Source organism: Phlebotomus papatasi, chromosome 3 (assembly GCF_024763615.1).
Source record: "Phlebotomus papatasi isolate M1 chromosome 3, Ppap_2.1, whole genome shotgun sequence".
NCBI classification, from domain to species: Eukaryota; Metazoa; Arthropoda; class Insecta; order Diptera; family Psychodidae; genus Phlebotomus; species Phlebotomus papatasi.
The window spans coordinates 85,490,695-85,511,988 of record NC_077224.1 but is presented as its reverse complement, the minus strand read 5'-3'; the positions used below and the strand labels follow the sequence as shown (position 1 = coordinate 85,511,988).

The 21,294-nt window shown below is 33.3% G+C and overlaps 1 protein-coding gene across 1 annotated transcript in view; it reads left to right on the top strand.

Moving 5' to 3' along the window:
• Nucleotides 1-2,868: 2,868 nt before the first annotated feature.
• The window catches only part of LOC129806153 (unconventional myosin-IXb), a 79,103-nt gene continuing 60,677 nt past the window's right edge, over nucleotides 2,869-21,294 (top strand). Inside the window, exon 1 of the mRNA XM_055854530.1 lies at nucleotides 2,869-3,714. Coding sequence (XP_055710505.1) covers nucleotides 3,624-3,714 — 91 coding nt within the window. The 5' untranslated portion in view covers nucleotides 2,869-3,623. The remainder of the gene's footprint in view (nucleotides 3,715-21,294) is intronic.

Sequence of the window (21,294 nt, the reverse complement as noted above, 5' to 3'; positions counted from 1 at the left end):
CATGTACAGTGGGACCTCGAAAGAGTCACCTAAATATTTCCAGTAGAGGAATTCTGTAACAATATGACAATGTCATATGACAAATTTTCGTGGTAACTTCGGGAGCAGGAAAACATTAAATCCCAGTGAGAATGATATGGCTATTTCAAGGAGTTCTATGATGCCATTAGTAACTGATAGAAATCGGATTTTTAATTAGTTCTTCCGAATTTACCATCACTGAATTTACCATCAATCTGAAAAAGTTAAAATAACATTCCAGAAATGTTAATTTTACCCTGCAGTATTTATCCGAAATCGGTGTAAATATTACCCTTTTTAGGTATAATAGGGGTTAAAGGTATCCTTTTTCATTTTAATTTAACCCTTAATAAGGTGTAAAATTAACATTACAAAATTTTGATATATTTTTACACCTAAAAAGTGTTAAATTTCTGAGGGAAAATGATATAAAAAATTTTAAATTTGTCATATGATATTATCTTACTGTTACAGAATTCCCCTACAGGTCTGTTGACTGTATTGGATTGGTTGACACTATTGAAGTCCGAAAAATATTAATTAAAATGAGAAATTTTAATAGAAAGGCGTAAAGGGAAGTGGGGCACCTTTGAAAGTGGAGAAATTTTTAAAATTGGGATTTTTCTCCTATGTTTGAACGAGACTGAGCCATATCTTTGCTTCTCAATGTGGTCGTGCAGCTAAATTATATCACAATAAGGCTCAATTTTATTTAAAAATTGGTGAAAAATCACAATTTCAAAAGTGCCCCATTTTCAAAGGTTAATTAATCCATCAATTCTACTATTAAAGATTATTGTAAGTCGTACATTTGTGTCCAAGTTGACACTACCGGAGTCCGTAGACTAAAAAAATTACTGTTGACTCTATTGCAGATTGATTCAATCGAGGGTTGGCTCTATCGAGGTCACACTGTATTTTCTTTGAGAATCTACGGTGAACTCAGGGAAGCCGTATATATTTTTCTTAAGGAAACTGGAACTCTAGCCACTCTAATTCCTCATGAATCATCCCTTGCAAATATTGATCTTTCAAATACTTGTCGACTAAAATTTTATTTTGCACAGAAAGTAATTTTATTATTTTTTTAAGATTAAGTCGATTCAAAAATTAAATGATTTATGAAAATTTTAGTACTTGAAAAACTCAGGGAATATTAAAACTTCATAACTTAGAACTGAATTAAGGTCTAATGTTTTTGAACAATAAAGTATTAGACCAAGTTCTAATAGTTGTCATTTAGTCTCAGTTTATTATTCTTATATATAACGTCTATGTCTATAATATTTTATTAATTCTGAAGTATTGAAAATAAACCAAAATTAAAGTTAGTACTAGTCAAGGGGTGAATAAGTGGCTTTCAGATGAACCATGAGCGCAAATTTGCAAAATACTGCCGATTTGGATCTACACTAATTTGCTAAGTTATCGTCAAATCGGCACACTTTGGCCAGAAATCGGTAGATGTAAATGACAGTTTACTCTTATGAAGTATTGTTTTTAAAAATTGATTGCTTTTACTAAAAAATCTACGAATTTTAAGGACCAAAGATGTTTTTCAAATAAAACTTATACCTAAATTACTAAAGTTTTAAATATTCTTAATTTTAGTACATTCAAAATTTTTTTTCTGATTTTCTATCTTGATACGAGAGTACTAAATGATTGGTATCTGTTTCTAGTTAGTAGTAGGTGCGGAGCAAACTTTATCTGTGCCCTAAGTTTAAGTACCTTAAAGTGGTCCATGCGTATTGTTATATGTAGAAGTATTCAGTACTAGTATTGAGTAATTCCCTTAGTACTAGTACTAAATAGTGCTCTGTCCCTTCTGTCCCCTTCCACGACCCTCCTTCTCACTGCTCAGACACCATACAACATGTAAAACCTATTATCCCACCTCCACGAATTCCTAGTGTCAGCGACACGTGCCTTTTTCTGGCCAAGCTGATACTCATAATCCCTCATTATGCTTGCTTCTGTTGCCCCTTCCTCACGCAACGACAGCCATTCATCAGCAATTTAAATTGTAATTGTAAACATAAATTGTAAAACTTTTATACATTTTTGGCTTAAACGATCTGTGATTCAGGGTTTCTGCCGTTTACCTGATGAGATCAGTCGTGGTAAGTCGGCGGCAGCCGCAACCAAGCATTATTTGAGGAGAAATATATTGAATTGAATTGAATTGAATTGAAATAATTTATGGTACTATACCAGTGAAAATGAAAAGGGGAACCATTTCTCCTAAACATTCTTTTTAGTATAGGACTAAATACCCAGTCCTCGCTGTGTTCTAAAACCGCTAAGCACTGGTAGATATAAAACACTAAAGCTATGAGCTCTAAAGTGTTTTAGTACTGAGTATATAGGGTTGAGTGTTTTATACTATGATTCCCTAAATATTGCTTCTGTACTACCTTCGTAATTTAGTCTTCTGGACTGTTAATCGTTACTATGAGTACTAAAATTATAACCCTTATTACCGATTGTTCAGCTGTTTAGTACTTATCCGCCCCTTGCTCTCAGGTGTACGCTGTGTTCAATTGAATTTTTATCTCAGCGTATAGCCTCAATTTGAACTTTTGATGCTGTACCAAGTGCATGTGTGTGAAAGAGAGAGACAGATATGAATACGTGGACGTTACCTGTAACGTCCGTCTTGAGAAAATGCCCTCTGAAGCCAGTGAATTTGGCGCGAAGGTGTGTTAGTGTTGGTGGAAAGGAGTTGAATGGTGTGTGAAAACGCCAAGTTGTAATTTAATAAAAAAAATAAATAAAAGATCTCTTGCAGAGTGAGCAAGAAGGTACGATGTGGCTTCTCTTGGCGCTCAAGATAAAATCGGTAAATTGGCCTAAGACATGAGTGAGATGGTTGAATGGGGCAGCGAGTGAGATGGAGAACTTCTTGTACCTGGCGCATTAGGTTCAGCTCACCTTGTTTGTAGTGGATACCGTCAGTTTTGAGGTGGATTTTATTCGAACAGGTAGCATAGAGTGGGAAACTCTTCTGCTGTGTTGTTTTTTTTTTTGGTGTATTGCTCTCTATTGTGTCTTCACAATATTCTTTCAATTTTCTTAGTTCTTCAGCTTCTTCGAGCTCGACCAAAAGAAAAGATTGAAAAGAAGGTGGTTCGGTGCTTTTTTTTTACTTAAATGATTTTGAACCATTACAAATGAGAAGAAAGGAACTTGTGCTGTGTTTCTGTAATATGAATAAAATTAGTGTCTGCCATTTGAAAAAACCTACAGATCGCATTCAGTTGCTCTACAACATAGAGTACCATTTGCTCAATGTTGGGTGCAGTTTCTCAGTAGTAATGTGATATTGATGATGTATGTGAAAACACTTGGAAACTAGAGATATTTTGCCAGCTTCTTTTGCATCAACCGTCAAGTGCTTCAAACACGTTTTTAAATTGTCGTTTAGGCAAGAGAAAAAAAAAGGCAAATTAGGTGCAAAAAGGAGGACTCTTAAAGATCATTTGAACGTCCTAAAGTTCTTTTATTTTCTTGGACAATAGACAGTGTTTCGGGTGGTGATCTTCAAAGACAAATTGTGTACAAGAGTGGTCAGATTTAGAGAGGAGTTGTCTGTTAAAATCATGGCCACACTCGGCCTCTCAAAGGTGTTCATATTGGACAAGTATTTTACAGAATTGCAGAAATTCTGGGAAACGGAGAAGAAGCTTCAGGGTAAGCGATTAAGTGTGATTCAGCACATTAATATCACTGTCGAAAAGACTACAAAAGAGATCCAGTTGATGGTTTTTTTGTCTCATCTTCTCCGTCAAAATTGTTACGATTTATTGTGCTTGACTTTGCAGAATGTTCGATCTCTGCATTTAGTTTACATGTCCTGAAATTTGATTCAATGATTTTTCAGTGAGGGCAATGGCTTAAGTCAAAGGGGAAACGTGTAATTGTGGCAAAGTGGAGAGTAAGTGACAGATCGGGTAATCGGCGCCGATCTGTCACTCTAATCGGCTAATCTCGGCCTAAGTGAACCACGAATAGATCAGTTTACCCTTTGTGTTGCGTTATATAGGGCGCTCTCTATGATGCAAGCATGTAAATTCGAATCCCATTCAGAGAAACTTTAAAAAGTTTTTGTTTTCTTAACATAACTTTTGTTTGGAAACATGTTTTCAAAATGGCGTATAAGAGTGAGAGAGATGACTAAATCAAGATTTCACTCCCTCTCACCGAAATGTCAAAAACATGTTTACGAAACAAAAGTTATACGCTGGGCATAGTTTCCCACGCACCACCTACTGACGATCTTCATAAAAATTTGTTTAAAAGATGTTACTTTTAAATTTTACCAAACTTTTTTTCATATTTTATATGGAAGAACAACCCTTTTACGAACTTTTGACGAGAAAAAAAATATGACAAACCTTTTTAAAGTAAGCTGTTGTGGCAATATTTAATGGTCATTTTTTTGATATCTCCGTTTCGATGATCGTAAAGTCCAGTAAAATCTGAAGTAACTTATGGTCACCATGCTGATGCAAGTTCAACATTAAGTTTGAATAAATTCTGTTTGCTGTCAATGTAGCAAAATTTATACTGAGCCTTCTGAAATACCAATTGACGTTTAAGTGAAATCCCTGTAACTTAAACTGTGCCAGAGGCATTAAGTTTTATTTATTTCATATTTGAGGGTTATATGGAAAGTATATTCACTATTCGAAAAGGTTAAAATAACATTCCGGAAATGTTAATTTTACCCTGAATTATTGATCCGAAATCGGTGTAAATATTATGCTTTTTATGCGCATTATGGGTTAAAGTTACCCTTTTCTTGTTAATTTTACACTTACAAAAGTGCAAAAAATGACATTAAAAAATGTTGATATATTTTTACACCTAAAAGTGTTAAAGTTACGAGGAGAAAAAGTTAATCGCACCCCCTTTTTTCTCAGTGTTTCATATTTACAAGTGTTCTGCAAAATAATTTCGAGGTGGACTATTGGGAGGTGCTTATAAGTCGCTAATCTCGCACCGCTTAGCCTATACGTTGCATAATGGCCGGATGGATAGAGAATGTGATACAGCAAATTTAGGACAAAATTTGATTCTTTGGAGGGTGAGGGGGCGGAAATATGTAGGCAACCAAAAAAATAAACCTAAAAATTGAACATGTTGCTCTCTCTTGGAGCTGGAGCAATAAAACATCCGATCACGCATGAGAAAATGATCAAAATTAATTGCTTTGGCACACAATTTGATGGCCTGTGATTCACTAATAAAATATCTTATGGATGTGATTGGAATTGTGTGAGATATTTTCTCATTACTTATCTCTCCAATTTTCTGCCTCTTGATACAAACCGAATGAATATAAGAAAAAAAAAATGCCCATCTTCGCTTCAACCATGAAAGACTTCTTTTTCGCTTACCCTTCGTCAATTTCATCATGAAAAATTATTTCATCTCCTTTGAGGATTTTCTGTCTTTCGCATTTTGGATTTTTGTCCATCTTTTTCCCAATTGACGTTGGATGCCGGCAAACAATAAGAAGTGCTGGAAGAGACTGAAGCAGAAAATTTTCAATTTCGGTTCTCGCCCATGCAGATCTGGTTTAATAACAATTTATTTTTGAGCATGTGCACACAAAGTTATCTTGCCCTTACCATCAACTTGAGAAATACCTCAAATAACTCACATTTTATAAATAAATTTTTCACTAAATTCGGTGACTTGCCCCGACTGGTAGCTTTAGTGTTGTTTATCGTTGAGAACATCGCACTTGTTGTGATTGTTCTCACAAGAAATATTATTTGTATTTCGCTCATTTTTGAGGGTGCTCTTCGAATTACTCAGGCGAATAATTATCTCGCTGAATTGTGCTTTACGGAGATTTTAATGATATATGCACATTTGGTTTTTGTTTTGTAAACATGTTCTTAAAACACTGTTTTTTTTAGGATTTCAGGCTTCCCACTTAGAAATAAAGGAATGTAAAGGTTAGGTTCAATAAAGAAATATGGGACAAATATGAACTGTTCGAAGCCAGAGTATGTGCAAACCTAGAAACCCTTCCCCTATTTGATTAAATAAAACTACTTTAAATTCACATTAGATGACTAAGAATTAAAAAAAAAACTTTTATTCTACTGATCATTTTGTTATTTTTAGAAATTGTAGAGCGTACAGTTTATTTGACACATGCCAACCCAATCGTAAAGATTTTACGACTGAGTAAAGATTTTTTAATTAATATTTTTCTGTTATGAAAAATACTGAAGTTTTTGATCACAAAGGCTACTGGATACTCTGGTTAATGGGTCACGGTCAAAATCCTGAAAAGTCAAAATCCTGAAAGCCAAAATCTAGAAAAGGCACAATCCCAAATGGGGCAAATTCCCGAAAGTCAAAATCTCTAAAACCCAAAAACCCGAAAACCCGAAATCTCGAAAATCCAAAATCAAGAAAAGTAAAAATTCCGAAACGACAAAATTCCGAAAAGACAAAATCCCGAAAAGCCAAAATCCCGAAAAAGCACAATCCAGAATAGGCGAAATTCGCGAAAGTCAAAATCCCGAAAAGCTAAAATCCTGAAAAGACGAAATCCCGAAAATCCAAAATCAAGAAAATACAAAATTCCGAAAAGGCAAAATCTCGAAAAGCCAAAATTTCGAAAAGCCAAAATCCCGAAAAAGCACAATCCCGAAAGGGCCAAATTCCCGAAAAGCTAAAATCGAGAAAACCAAAATCCCGAAAAAACGAAATCCTGAAAATCCAAAATCAAGGAAAGACAAAATTTATAAAAGACAAAATCCAGAAAAGCCAAAATTCCGAAAAGACAAAACTCCGAAAAGCCAAATTCCGAAAAGGCATAATACCGAAAAGGCAAAATCCTGAATATTTAAAAGGGCCATAGCAACCCCTACGATTGTACTCGCGCCTGCTGAAGGTAAAGGAAAATTGTGTGTTTTCTGGAAGAATATTCTACACATTACCCTCCGTGTAATTTTATCACTTTGAGGATTTTGGTCATTGGAGATTTTGGCTTTCGGAATTCTGGCTTTTTTGGGATTTTGGTTTTCGGAATTTTTGGCTTTCAGGATTTTGACAGGTTCGGGATTTTGGCTATCGGGATATCGATCTATTCGGGATTTTGGCTTTTCGGGTTTTTGGTGCTCGGGATTTTGGCGTTCGGGATTATGACCCCTTCGGAGTTTCGACTCATACGGGATTTTGGTTTTCGGAATATCGACGCTTTCGGGATTTTGGCTTTTTGGGATTTTCACTTTCGGGATTTTGGCGTCCAAGTTTTTACCGCTAGTTAATATTATTTGTAATACCTCCTTTACGACTTTTACATTTGAAAAATTTAATAAAATCAAAATTTCCAGCTCTTTTTTTCTCAGTTATATTACTGTAAGTCTATCCCGTCTGTCCTGTTCTTTAGTACTTACTCAAATCAAAATTGAATTTGTCGTGATGCTCAGAAGAAGAAAAAGAGTGCGCAAGAGTGAGATAAACATATGCAATACGTTTGAGAAAGAAAGAAATCTAAATTTTGATTTCATTAAATTTTCCTGATCTAAAACGTGTCGAAAAGGCATTATTTTTGGTTTTTAAATCTTGTCAAATTGTAGTGTCATTTTGGTATAATGGCTCCAGCATAGCTTTTAGATCAGGAAAATTTCTTAAAGTCAAAATTCACATCCCTTTCTTAAAAGCGTTGCATATGTCTATCCTATTCTATCACACTCTGCTTCTTCTTTTGAACATCACACCAAACAAAATTTACTTCAGTCCAATTTTAAGACCGAAGTGTGCGATAGATTTATGTAAATCTTTCGAAAAAGAAAATGATGTCAATTTTGATTTTATGAAATTTTACTGAACTTAAAGTTGTACCGGACGCATAAATATTGAACATGTAATTTTTTTAAACAGAAATTTCAATTTTTTTTCAAATACGGTCAGTGATGCACACATTAGGAGCAATTAAGAAAGTGTTCTTTTAAAGAAAATGTCCCCTACCATGTTTTTTTTGACGAAAATAGCTTCTAGTGTACGGACGCCATTAGTCTGATGGACTTATTATTATTAAAATTAGCACAATTTCGTTGAATTATTCATATGCGCCTTATATTATCAAAATCTAAAATTAAAATATAAATTTTGCACAATGAATAGTACCCTCACCATAATTGACGTACTAGCGCCTCTTCCGGCAAAGACACGAACTTTAAATATTTTGAATAGTTGCAAAGAATTCTGAGACCTTTCCAAACTGGTCAAATTTATTCTTACCTGTTAATTGGTTTGCAAGTTATTCAAGAATTTGCGAAAAAAAACGGAAAAAACACAATTTTTATTTTTGTATTCCTAAAATTACAAAATAAAATTTAAAAACTCTTTATTTTCCATTTGTTCTATGCCAATTTCACTGTTTTAAATATGCTAAATTAAGTAAAAATCTTATCCGATTTTTTGAACAAAAATTAATTTTTTACTACTCATTTGCACATTTCCAATTAAAAATTAATGGGTTAAGACCTCTCCTGTTGCACCGAAGAGTTAAAATTGTTAAAGGAAATCATCAAGAAGGTCCTCAATCTCTTCTAAGACTTCGTTATCACGATTAAGTCTCTCTGTCTTGGGTCTTTTGTTGCCTTTTCCAACGCCAATAATGCAATTTCTATATGGTTGTTCCGTTAGTGGCGAAGTATCTCTTCTAACTCTTCAAGTGAAGTATCTTTCTTCAGCTGTTGTATTTTCTTCTGTAGATGGTGCACATTATAATTTAATGTAATTCTGAAATTAAGTGGGCGCAGTTCTTTCCATTTTATGTTAGACACTTGAGAAAGGTGCGCGCGCGCGTTCAAGAAAACAGAAAACAAAAAAAAAGAAAAATAAAAAAAAGAGAAAAAGCTCTCAAAGTGGTAGGACGTAAGAGTGAGAGACATAGCGCAAAAGTTTTGTGATATCCAGAGAGGAAGGTAAAATGTATTCAATGCCTATATAACTAATACGTTATTGTAAAAGCAATTTAATAGAATTTCATTTTCTTATCCAGCCTCTTTGGTGCAAGCGATCAAACTTCACGACACGACAGAAGATACATCCCAAACCAAACAAAAATAAAAATAATAAAAGTTGTAGGGAGGCAAAGAGAATGAGAAAGAGCGCGATTTCAATTGTGCACAAATCAAAGAGGTTGAATGTATTTAAAAGTTTAGCTTTGGGTATCTCACCGAAAACACATCCATTGGGTAAAACGGCTCAAGTGATTCAAATTCTTTCTTTCAGTGGTCAATGATTTATTTTGCATTTTTTCAAGATTTATTGATGGAGATTTTATTTTCTTATGTGGCTTCTTAAGTTTCTGCCTTTTTCCTCATTTTGCACCACATTCTCCATTCTGCCGAATTCTTCTTTCCTTGCTCTGTCCTTGATGGCTGTGGTACGAAACAATGGCATAAGATTTAATTCTCAGATCATCAGAAGTTTAGAGTGATTGCGGTAGAAGATTTTGTAGTAAAATAAAAAGAATCACAAGTTTCCTGCATAAAAGATACAAAAGACAGAATAGGAATTCAATAACTGTCCTTGAGCTTTCGGTATAAGTTCTATAAATGCGACAGAAGCGCTACTAGCGGCTACTGGACGAACGTTGTATGTTCTGAAACTTTATACACAGGGTTCCTGAACATTTTTTTAGTACATGACTGTTCTTATGTGCTTGTGCTTCTTTTTCGTGTTACGACTATTTCATAGCTTTAGAATACTCCGAGGACTAGGGCAAACAGTCATGATAGGAACCAAAACAAAAAAGTCGATATCGCAGAAACACATGAGAACAATCATGTACTAAAAATATCTAGAAGAAAGATTTTTCCTTTAAATTTTTTATTAGAATAACACCATAATGAAGTTACTCCATTGAGAAATAAAAAAGGCAAATTTTTCTCCCGTAAGTTTTTTAGTACATGACTGTTCTCGTTGGTTTATTTATAATCGGGTTTTCTTTAAAAAAAAAAATATTCAAGAAAAAGATTTTCCCTTTAAGTTTTTCATTGGAATAGCACTTATAATGAAGTTACTCCATTGAGAAGTAAGAAGGAGAATTTTTTCTCCTGTACATTTTTTTAGCACATGACTGTTCTAATTTACTTCTACATACTCAACGTTTCTTTAAGTTGGTTCCTGTCTTGACTTTATGGTGGCTTCGGAATACGATGGAGGCAGAGAAAATAGTCATGACAGGAGCACAAACAAAGAAAAATCGGTTATGCAGAAGTACATTGGAACAGTCATGTACTAAAAAAGATGTTCTTGAGAAATATTTTCTCTTATCATTTTTCAATTGAATAGCACCATTTAATTTACAGTCATTATTGAACCACTCTACGATACCCCTTTTGAAGGGATACTTCACAGCTTAACACTAAGATCGCCCTTAGAGGAAATCGGTGTCGCTCCGAGAAACGTTTATAGATCACTGAATTTATGAAAATACTATCATATGCCGCTAAAATAACAAGATAGGGATATTTAAGTTTTCTTTTGTTGAAACAATCGACAAAATTCCAAAACACAATTATGTCATTTGCTAAATTTCTATCTTCTCTGTAGCGTAAATGTGGGAATATAATAAGTCTCTAAAAATATGACAATGTCACATGACAAATTCTGATGGTAAATTCTGAAACAGGACTGCATTAGATGCCAGTCTGCATAAAATCGTTATTGCAAGCAGCACTGTGAAACCCTCAGTAATGTTTCACATTTCCGAAAAGTTTTATAAAAATTCTAAGTTCGTCATACGACAATTCAATACGGTTACAGAACTCCTTTACTGGTTTAATTAGTGGGGCTGACATCAATGCTAGGACGGCAAAGGACGCCACAGAAGGAAGACCTATTTGAATGAAAGTAATTAAATTTATTATTAATAAACCGTTCTGGCACTGCAAATGTGTTTTTCCGCAATTAAAAAAAGAAAAACAAATAGAAATAATACTTTAGTACATGCATGTACTAAAATTTTAACTCACTTTTCTGAAGTATGCGTGAAATGGAAGAAAAACTAAATTAGATAAAAACAACAATTAATATTATTAATGTTTTACCATTCCAATTTATTTATCTAATTATGGTGTAATTTATTTGTTACATTACACATATTGTTATTAATGTTGCTACTACATTATGATTTACACGAAGACTGCTTACAGAACTTTGTAATCAAGATTTAAAAATAATCAAATAATTATCATAGGGGAAAATGGGGCACCTTTGAATTGGGCTTTTTCTTTCATTTTAAAATAGAACTGAGACTTATGATCATACACAGTTTTATAATTGCCTTGTGGAACTAAATTGTGATAGGGTCCAGTTCCATTTAAAAATAGAAGAAATAAGTCCAATTTCAAAGGTGACCCAATTGAAAGATGCCCCAATTTCCCCTAAATATTTGCTAAATTGTAGGCCACGTATAACTTCTAAGTGCGATATTTACGCCACTGCTGACGGCTATCAAATGGGCTTTTTATGTTCTAAAATGTAGTATTGAACGTTATTTTACTTGTTTTCTCAGTTGCATTCCTTTTTGCATTTTTAATAAACAACTAACGATAAAAGATACTATATTTTTCGGTTTTAAAATTTCCAAATTACAAACACATGTGATAAAGAGTAATAAATTTTATGCAAAATACCGTTGGTGGGTAAATTTCTTTTAGTTTAACAGCCACTTTTTTAGTACCTTAAAATTTTCATACCCATAATAATCATTTTAATAATCTTTAATCTCCCCCGGTATTGTCCCCTATCTTCTTTATATAAATATTTAAAAAAATGGAAATGATTGCTGGTTCCATTGCAGATAGTCTTATCTTTAAGACGCCGTATTTTTTGTTCTTTTAATAACTCAACGGGGGCCAAGGTGTTTAAATAAAAAAAAAACACAAAATTTCTATAAAGAAGTCAAATGAGATGGATAAAAATTTCCATTCTTAATTGAGATTCTTGTCCCTTTTTCTTCACATTTAGCCAGACTTCTTGGAGGTTTTTGAGAGAATTTTCTGTGGAATATTTATGGCCAGGTAAATTGCGATGCTGAACCATTGTGCACCATTCACGAGTCTCAGCGGATAGTCGTCAATTTAGTGTTTTTAGAAAGTATAGCTTTTCGAGCAACTCCTTATAAACCAAAACGCTCTACAACAGCCCAAGACTCTCTTGGTGAATCTAATCGCCAGAGCAAAGTCTCTCTTAAGTCTATTATTTACCGCCCGTTTGGTGTTCCAATCAACCAATATGTGTAATTTTATCCGACCAGCTGGAAGACAATAATTACTCCATTCATTTACCTTTATTTCTATGCCGAAGGAACAAAAAAAAAGAGGGTCAAAATATTCCCTAAGACGAGATAGTTTTCTCGATAAGGCTATGAAGGGATGTGTTTCGGGTTCGTCGCTTGTAGATGATGTCTTTTGTTTTTATGACTTGTGGTTAAACTTATGCACTCAAACTTTACTCACTACATTTTAATTGCAAATGCCTCAATTTGCGTGAATGTCTGCAGAATGGGGATAAAAAATGGGGAAGGAAAAATAATGCAGGATAATGTTTCAAATTAGTCGGTTCTTTTGCTCCCCGAATGATCGTGTCTTTTGTCCATTTATTGGGAACAACATCCAATCACCAAATGTTTCGTGGTGAGTGCAAAAATAATTTCTATGTTTTCCTCTCCAAGCGTGTTGTGCCCTCTTTCCTTCTTCTTTTCGCTTTTGATATGTTTTGTTTCTTCATTCTCTTGGTAGTTACTACCCAAGTAGCACAAATGAATCGGAATGTTGGACAATTTTAGTCATATTTAGGACATTAAGTGCATCAAAATCTATGCTGGAAAAGGGCTGAACGATTTTTATAACGGGTATAAAATGGCAATCGAATTCGGGTTTAAGTGGATCAATTTTGGTAATTTTGATGACCAGCTCATGACTCATTGTTTTTTTTAGAAATATTAAAAGGCACGATAAAAGATTTGTTTGGCAGAGCCTCATATTTACATTCTTAGGATCCGAATAGACTCAGATTGATGTTTGAGGTTCAGTCTGTAAATTTTGACAGCAAACTGTCATACACAGAGGATTTAGGATCATCAATTAGACATCCTTTGCATAAATTTCCTTTATCTAATTATATGGTCGGCGATCAACCTAAATCTATTTGTGCTCTAAAGACTTCTACACATTGAGAGCAATTTTCGTCAAAAATTTATTTTTTTAACGGAATCGTAAGGTAAAGTGCCCTAGAGTCGACCGGTTCCTCGACTCGACCGGTGGCTCAATATTTGAATGTTTGATGGTGAATTTCAATAAAATAGTTTTTTTTGTTTCCCCCCTAACCAAGGTCTTAGGCCTTTAGGCCTATTTTGACCAGTATCCTATGAAAAAAATAAAAGCATCCATAGAAATGGATACCCAAATCATAAATCTATAAAATTACTATCTGACAAATACTGAGAAAAAACAATGAATAACAAAGATGGGAACCTTACTCATTCATAACTGTACTGCTATAAAATTGTCACTGATTAGTATTTAGTTATGGAATAATTGACCTATTAACGTTAGATCATACGCCAAATATTATTGAAAATGTAAGGTAAAGTACCCTCTAGTCGGCCGGTTTCTCAACTCAGCCAGTTGAATTATTTAACCAATTTTTTAACGTTTTATAGTCAATTTCTATGAAATTTTCACTGATTTCCGTTATATATAATATAATACACCTTCTAATGTTAAATCGGTAAGACCATATTATAACAAATCTAAGTAAATTGAATAAATAGTCGCACTGGCCGAGTTGAGAAACCGGCCGACTACAGGGTACTTTACCTTAAATAAATTGAATAAACAACTCTACTGGTCGAATTGAGGAACCGGTCGACTTGAGGGCACTTTACCTTATGCACTGCAGTAAACTTTTTGACTCACTACGAACCTAAGAAACGCTATCATGCGTACAATTGAATCAGCAGCCCATGTTTTTATGGAAAATTAATGTTTAACACTGTTTTTTTTTAAGTTTCACGCTAGATCAGAGCTGTATATCTGTACTATCTTTTGTAGTGATATCGTTAATAAATTGAGAAAGAGTTTTCCACCCTTTTCGCTTTAGAGTAGACTGGTAATTAACGCTAAATGCCTCTACACACTAAAGAAATTAATGTCCATGCTAAAGAAAATTGCCTACGCTTATGTAATAAAAATTGTCAAATATCGACATTAATTTCTGTAGTCTCTTCTGTAGTCTGACGGCGGTGGTCAATTTCCAAAAATATTAATGACAGTAAATCTAGCTATCTGTTCGTCCGTTGTGATTAATTTTGCATTACTATATTTTTTTTGTGTACTCAAAAGATTCCCCAAAATTTCTTAGGAGTAATACAATTGATTTTCTGATAAGAAATACTCATGCTTGTGTCGGCTCAGGAATCGTCCTGAAAGTCGTATAATCCTCCTCTCAAACGCGACTCAGAATTCACAGACGTAGGACTTCAGCAAACAGAATAACCATGTATTACGCCGTTATCACACTTGCACATTAAAATTTTAATGTGATTCACATTAATTGTCGCTTGTGAGTGTCCAAATATGTTATTTGTGTCTTTGAGTCACTTAATATTTGGGGTTTTTCTATTTATTGATAAAGAAGTGGACTTGGTCTGCAAAAATAAGTTTAAATTTACCTAAGCCATAAATATTTTTCACATTGAAAAATTAAAGAGAAAATCGCATTAATTTTTCGCATTAATGCTATAAATCAATTTATATTAAATTTAGCGGGCCAAGTTTACCTTTTTTATCAACAAATATATCGAATTTTGGATATAAAATGATTTAAATACACAAATTACACATTTGGACTCTGACCAGCGACAATTAATGTGAATCATATTAAAATTTTAATGTGCAAGTGTGATAACACAGTTACTCACTTATAAAATTACTTATCGGTTATGAATCGGTTCATTATTGGTTTTGAACTGATTGGAACCGGTACTGGCTTGTCAGAAATTCCAAAACCCTTCCAACGAACTCAAATAATATCGTTCAGTTGAAAAATACTCTCTTCAGAGCCTTTTAAATGCCTTTATTCAACGGTATTTTCGTATATGAACGAATGTCCGCCTAGGTAATCTCTAAATAAATTAAATAATGAATAACATTTGTGTAATGTTTACACATTTTATCTAAAATTTGTATACTCAATTCCGGTACCGAAGGTTTTCGATGAATTCTCGAGTTCTTTCAGTTCCCTTTTTGAAATTAATATTACACAATTTTTAATACACGTTTTCCAAAAGTAGATATTTGTGTAAATTTACAGCAATAATCGTGGTAAAATTGTAAACTAGTATCTTTGGGATCTTTTATTGACTATGTACAATATTCAGAGATAATTTTCAAGTGATCTGTAAATCGGTTCAAGCCGGTCCTTAACCGGTAAATGTGAAGAAATAACGCAGTATGGTTGAGTCATGATGTGCTGCTTGGGTATATTATTTTATTATTTTTCTCTGGCGAGTTGTTATATATATAATGGATGGTCTATTGGGCAGAAAAAGAAGGTACTAATGCTATGGGAGAAAGAAGGGGCAAAAGAGTGATGCCACAGCATAATAGAACAAATCAAGCGCAACTGGTTTGAATTTGGTGTCTTTGGTGCTTTTATTTCTTTCGAAAGGTGCGCAAGTAGATGTTGAAAAGGTATAGGTTAAGAAGGAGAAAAAAAAGCAGCAAATAAAAATTAAACAATCGTCACGATTTTCATTCCTTTCTCAAAAGTCTCGCGCGTACACCTTTCTTGGGGATTTTATATTCAAATAAGAACTCGCGTCTCTCGGATTGCCTTTTGGACTACCATGGAGAGATCAAAATCAGTCTCTTGTGCTTCGTACAAGTTTCATTATTGACCAAGGTTTTGGAGGTGGTCTGGCTGAGGAGAGTACATAATACAAAACAAGACAAGATACGAGAATGAAAGAAGGAAACTACATTTTGATCGAATTTCTGAGAAATATTGAAAGGTTTCTTATTCAAATTAAAAAAAAGAGACATGTCCAATCGGATTCTAATTTGAAGTTTGAATCTCACCGCTAAAGGACTCCTTATGACCACATAACTATATTAATTTTCTGAATCATCGTAAACTGGGAAACCTTCTATTTTAATTCTCTTCATTAAGATTCTCTCTACAGTCTTTCGGTGAGCAATAAAGTTCTGGAGTTGTGGAAATTATATCTTTCTGGCTGCAGCCAGACAATTTTGTTAAGCTCCCCATCATCATCAAAAGAATTAACCATCATTTGACCAATCATCCAGGCATTTGAGCATCCTTTTCTACTTTACAAATTACAATATACATTAATATGCTATATTTAATTACCTGACTTCCTAATTAATGCACAATTTTCGCGTAAATAAATAAAACTGTGCTTACTAAACTAAAGATACTAGTACTAAAATGTCTGAAGCATAACCTCAAAGATGCAGATAAAGCATTTTTTCCATTTTATTTGTTTGTTTATTATTTTGAAGTTTAGTGTCAGTGCAACTACCTACTTAGCCTAAACTTGGGCAATGTAACTTTACGGTTACTCTAGTACTAAAATATTTCGAACTTGAACATAACCTCAAAGATAGACATTGAGGTATCTCTTCTATGTTATAGGGATATTTTAATTACCTTGTATTAAAATATGACTCATACAAAATCTGTATCTTCATTTAATGTGCACCTTCCTTTTAATAGTCTGGTACTAAAATATTGAAGACTTAACCTCAAATGGTGTAAATGTATTTTTGTTTTAATTTAACTATCAGACACTAGCTATTTTGTACTCAGACAGTATTTTTTAAAATAACTTTCCATCGAAGTAAAGAAATCTCGAGGATATAGTCGCTCAAAAATAAACATAACCTCAAAACCAAAATTAGTCATTTATTCTGGTTCTTTCTGTTGGTTCTAGCTAATTTTGAAATCAAGAAAAGGAACCAAACTCCACCACCAAATCCCTAAATTGTATTTTGTAAAGAAAAAATGAAGAAGGGAAGTTTTTCTCTTGAACATTTTTTTTTAGTACAGGACTGTTCTCATGTGATTCTGCGAAAATGCAATTTCTTTGAATTGCTTCCTGTCATATTTGTTTCTTTCAAGCTTCGTTGTATTTCAAAACCACAAAAGAGACATGAAAATAACCAACGCAAAGAACAGACATGTAGGACGTGTACTAAAAAAAAATGGTCATGAGAAAGATTTTCTCGTTTCGCTTTTCATTGGAGTAGCATTATAGTGCTATTTCAATTAAAAAATTAAAAGACAAATTTCTTTTGCTTGAACATGGTTTTAGTACATGTCTGTTCTCATGTGCTTCTGCGTTATTGTCTTTATATTGGTTAATGTCACGACTGTTTGGTGGGCTTTGGACACAACGAAGACTGGGAAAAAACAATCGTGAGAGGTTTTCACCAGTCTTCGTTGTATTCCAAAATCACCAAACGGTCGTGTAAAAAAACAACACAAAGAAAAGTCAACAATGCAGGAGCACATGAGAACAGACATGTACTAAAAAACATGTTCAAAACTTTTCACTTTTTATTGGAGTAGAATGATAAGTTCCATTTTATTGAAAAAAATAAAGGAAAAATCCTTCTCCTGAATATGTATTTAGTACATGGCTGTTCTTGTGTACTTCTGCGTTATCATCTTTAAAGTTATCGTTTTAGAATACGACTAAGACTCTGAAAAACAGACGTGTGGGATGTTCCGTAGTTTTAGTTGTGTTCCAAGACCACCAAACAGTTGTGAAAAGAACCATTGGAAAGAAAAGTGAATAACGCAGAAGCTCATGAGAACAGACGTGTACTAAAAAAATATTTACAAAGGATATATGTCCCCTTTTCAGTTTTATTGGAGTAGAATCATTTTGGTTATATTTTAATTAAAAATTAAAAGAAAAAATCCTTCTCCTGAATATGTATTTAGTACATAACTGTTCTTGTGTATTTCTGCGTTATCGTTGGTTAATATCACGACTGTTTGGTGGTTTTAGAACACAACAAAAAGAACACGACGTTGTGCTCCCAGACCACTAAACAGTCGCGAAAAGAACCAACGTAAAAAATGTCAATAACGCAGAAATGAATGAAAACAGACCTGTACTAAAAAAAAACGTTTAAGTGAAAGTCTTCCCTTTTACACTTTCCACTGGAGCAGCGTCATTATGGGGCTATTCCAGAGAAAATCTTTCTTATGAATATCTTTTTTAGTACACGACTGTTCTCATGTGCTTCTGTGATACTGTCTTTTCTTCATTTTGGTTAATATCACGACTCTTTGATGGTGGTTTTCAAACAGGTCTGACAAGGACCAACACAAAGAACAGTCGATAGCGCAAAAGCACATGAGAACAGTCATGTACTAAAAATAATGCTCAAGGGAAACATTCAAATTTTTTGAACTTAACATCGAATTTGGTTCAGAAAGTTTCCAAAAATTCTCCGTTCCAATGAACTGATCGAAATCAAATGGTTCAAAGATATTAGTTTTGATATTAGTACTAATTGCAAATGAGATGTAGATAAATCTGTATAAATATGCAATGTATATTAACATCTCGGGACAAAGCTCGATCTAAGAACTTTTTTCGTCCTTTGCGCCTCATTCTTGGCTGATGATGAAGATGCAGATGGAGAGGAAGGTTAGAGAGTGAAAAACCCCATCTCGTGCTTATAATGACTCTGAATTCTTTTATGGCTCCCAAGTCCAATGTGTCTTTTGTGGTTAAATTGCTATTTAGAATAGAGTACAACGTCTTGTGGCGGTAATGCTCACAGAGGAGGCATTTTGTTATTCTCTAAACCTATCCAACATAAATACTCTAACGTGGCGTCAATGTGGTTTTTCTTGTACAGAAATTTGCTCTAGGTAATATTTACATTTTGCGAAATTTGCAGTCGGCAAGGGCATATGCAAAAAGTGTGATGGTTTTGAACACCTTTCCCTTAATTCCCCAAACCACGAATAGGCATTGAGTAGATTGTGATCAGGAAAATTTACTTTTTTTTCAATCTAATACCCTCCGACTTTGATGTCCTTGTTCCGTTTTATATTTCTATGTTGAAAAAGAAATAGAGCTGTTGTGGCTTTTTATGCTTAATTGATAATTATAGAACATTGTAAGTGGCTGTTCGCAGCGTGTGCTTAATGCTTACAATTTCATCTTCTGTGCCCATATCATGGGGAAGATGGGAAGAAAATGCTAAAGGGAGGCCTATTGATGCAGTCAAAGCCAACAATGCAGGTGATTGTTGGATTACCCACAAGAAAATCACAACAGAGAGTGAAGAAATATCTTGGGTGTTCTATCATCATAAAATTGATGGGGAGTCATCAATTAAATAGAACATTTTCAAGGAGATATTAGAAAGCTTCTTGCTGAGTTCAGCTGAACTTAAATCTCTTGCCAAATTGATCTTGTCTTTAAGAGAGCCGTTAAAGCCTTGATGGGAATTTTTGATCAGTTTTTATGGCTATAATCTTCGTGGTTAGTCTTTTTGTCTATATTGAACTGTGGAAAATTTATTTGATACTTTTAAGCTGAAACTAAATTCGTCTCGTCAACTTAAATTAGTTTTGTCCATAAAACAGTCAATAGTTAGTAAAAGAAAAATAATCACATGGGAAATAGTCAAAAAAATAAAATTTAAATTAATTTCGACTGTTAATGAAGAGAGAACAGTAAAAGATATTGACTTATGGCTTTTACAAAAAAACTGCTAAATATATCATTTCTGGAGATCCCCTTTTATTAAAAGAATTTTGTTGAGATTCTTTATTAAATTAATACGAAAGTAAACTAAAAACAATACGAAGAAGTTTTAAAATCAATAGGGGAAAGTACTCTCCCTTCGAACCTTCATGCCTTTGAATAATGTGAATTTTCTTAGGAAAACCTAAGAGACTTTCACATTTCTATTAAATATTAGTAAATTTATTATCAGATATTGATAAATATGTAATAATTATGCGTAAGTCTCCTGGGAAAATAAAATAAAATTCACATTATTCGAAAGCACGTAGGTTCGAAGGGAGAGTACTTTCCCCTATTGATATTAAAACTTCTTCGTATTGATTTTAGTTTACTTTCGTATTAATTTAATAAAGAATCTCAACAAAATTCTTTTAATAAAAGGGGATCTCCAGAAATGATATATTTAGCAGTTTTTTTGTAAAAGCCATAAGTCAATATCTTTTACTGTTCTCTCTTCATTAACAGTCGAAATTAATTTAAATTTTATTTTTTTTTGACTATTTCCCATGTGATTAATTTTCTTTTACTAGAGTGCCAAAATAGCTTAATATCAACACCAAATTCATCTAAAATAAACTTCAAGATAATTTAACGTAATTACCCTAAGACCATAATGCTAATTCCATATATTGCAAACTATTTATTTATTTTTTAGTACATGCTTGTACTACACTAATTCGTACTGTTTATTATTTATATTTCTTTTTTAAAAAAATGCATGTAAAAAAGATTTTGAAGTGACATAAAAGTTGCATTAGAATTAATCTGACAAAGGTATGCTTAAAACATGCGAGTACTAAACTGATCTTTTCGGTTAATTATTTTATATTAAATGTAAATGCAAAATTTATCAAATTTATACTTTTAAATCAATGTCAAAATGACCTACAGTCAATATCATATATTTTTTTGAAATACTGAATGACTTAAAACAACGCCATATTGTACTAAAAATGTTCTAAAATTAATCCCATAATGTTTTAGGAATCAATGGAAAATTTCACTAAAATCAATGTTAAAATGTTCTAGAAAATTGACTAAAAAATTGAAGATTCATGACATTATTTCAGTGAAACAAAATGTCTTGGATTTAAACCAAAACCGCTTAAATGTAACGAAACTGATAAGGGGTAAAATCTTCCAAGACCTTAGAACTATCCTTAATTGACACACGAGCGAAAGGAAGGCGTAGTAAGGTCCTAGAGAAACTGGTTATAATTTGGAACGGCTTGTAATTTCGGAAATTTTCAGGCTAAAGTTGGACACTACAAATAGAGGAAAGCGCCCAAGCTTCATAATTATTTAATTTTTCCAGTTTTTCAATAAATTTGACTCATCGTATCCATATTTTGAAAACTGGGGTAAAGTGTCCAGTTTTTAAAATATATTGCGGAGTCACAGACTGTGCAAACCGTGGGCACTTA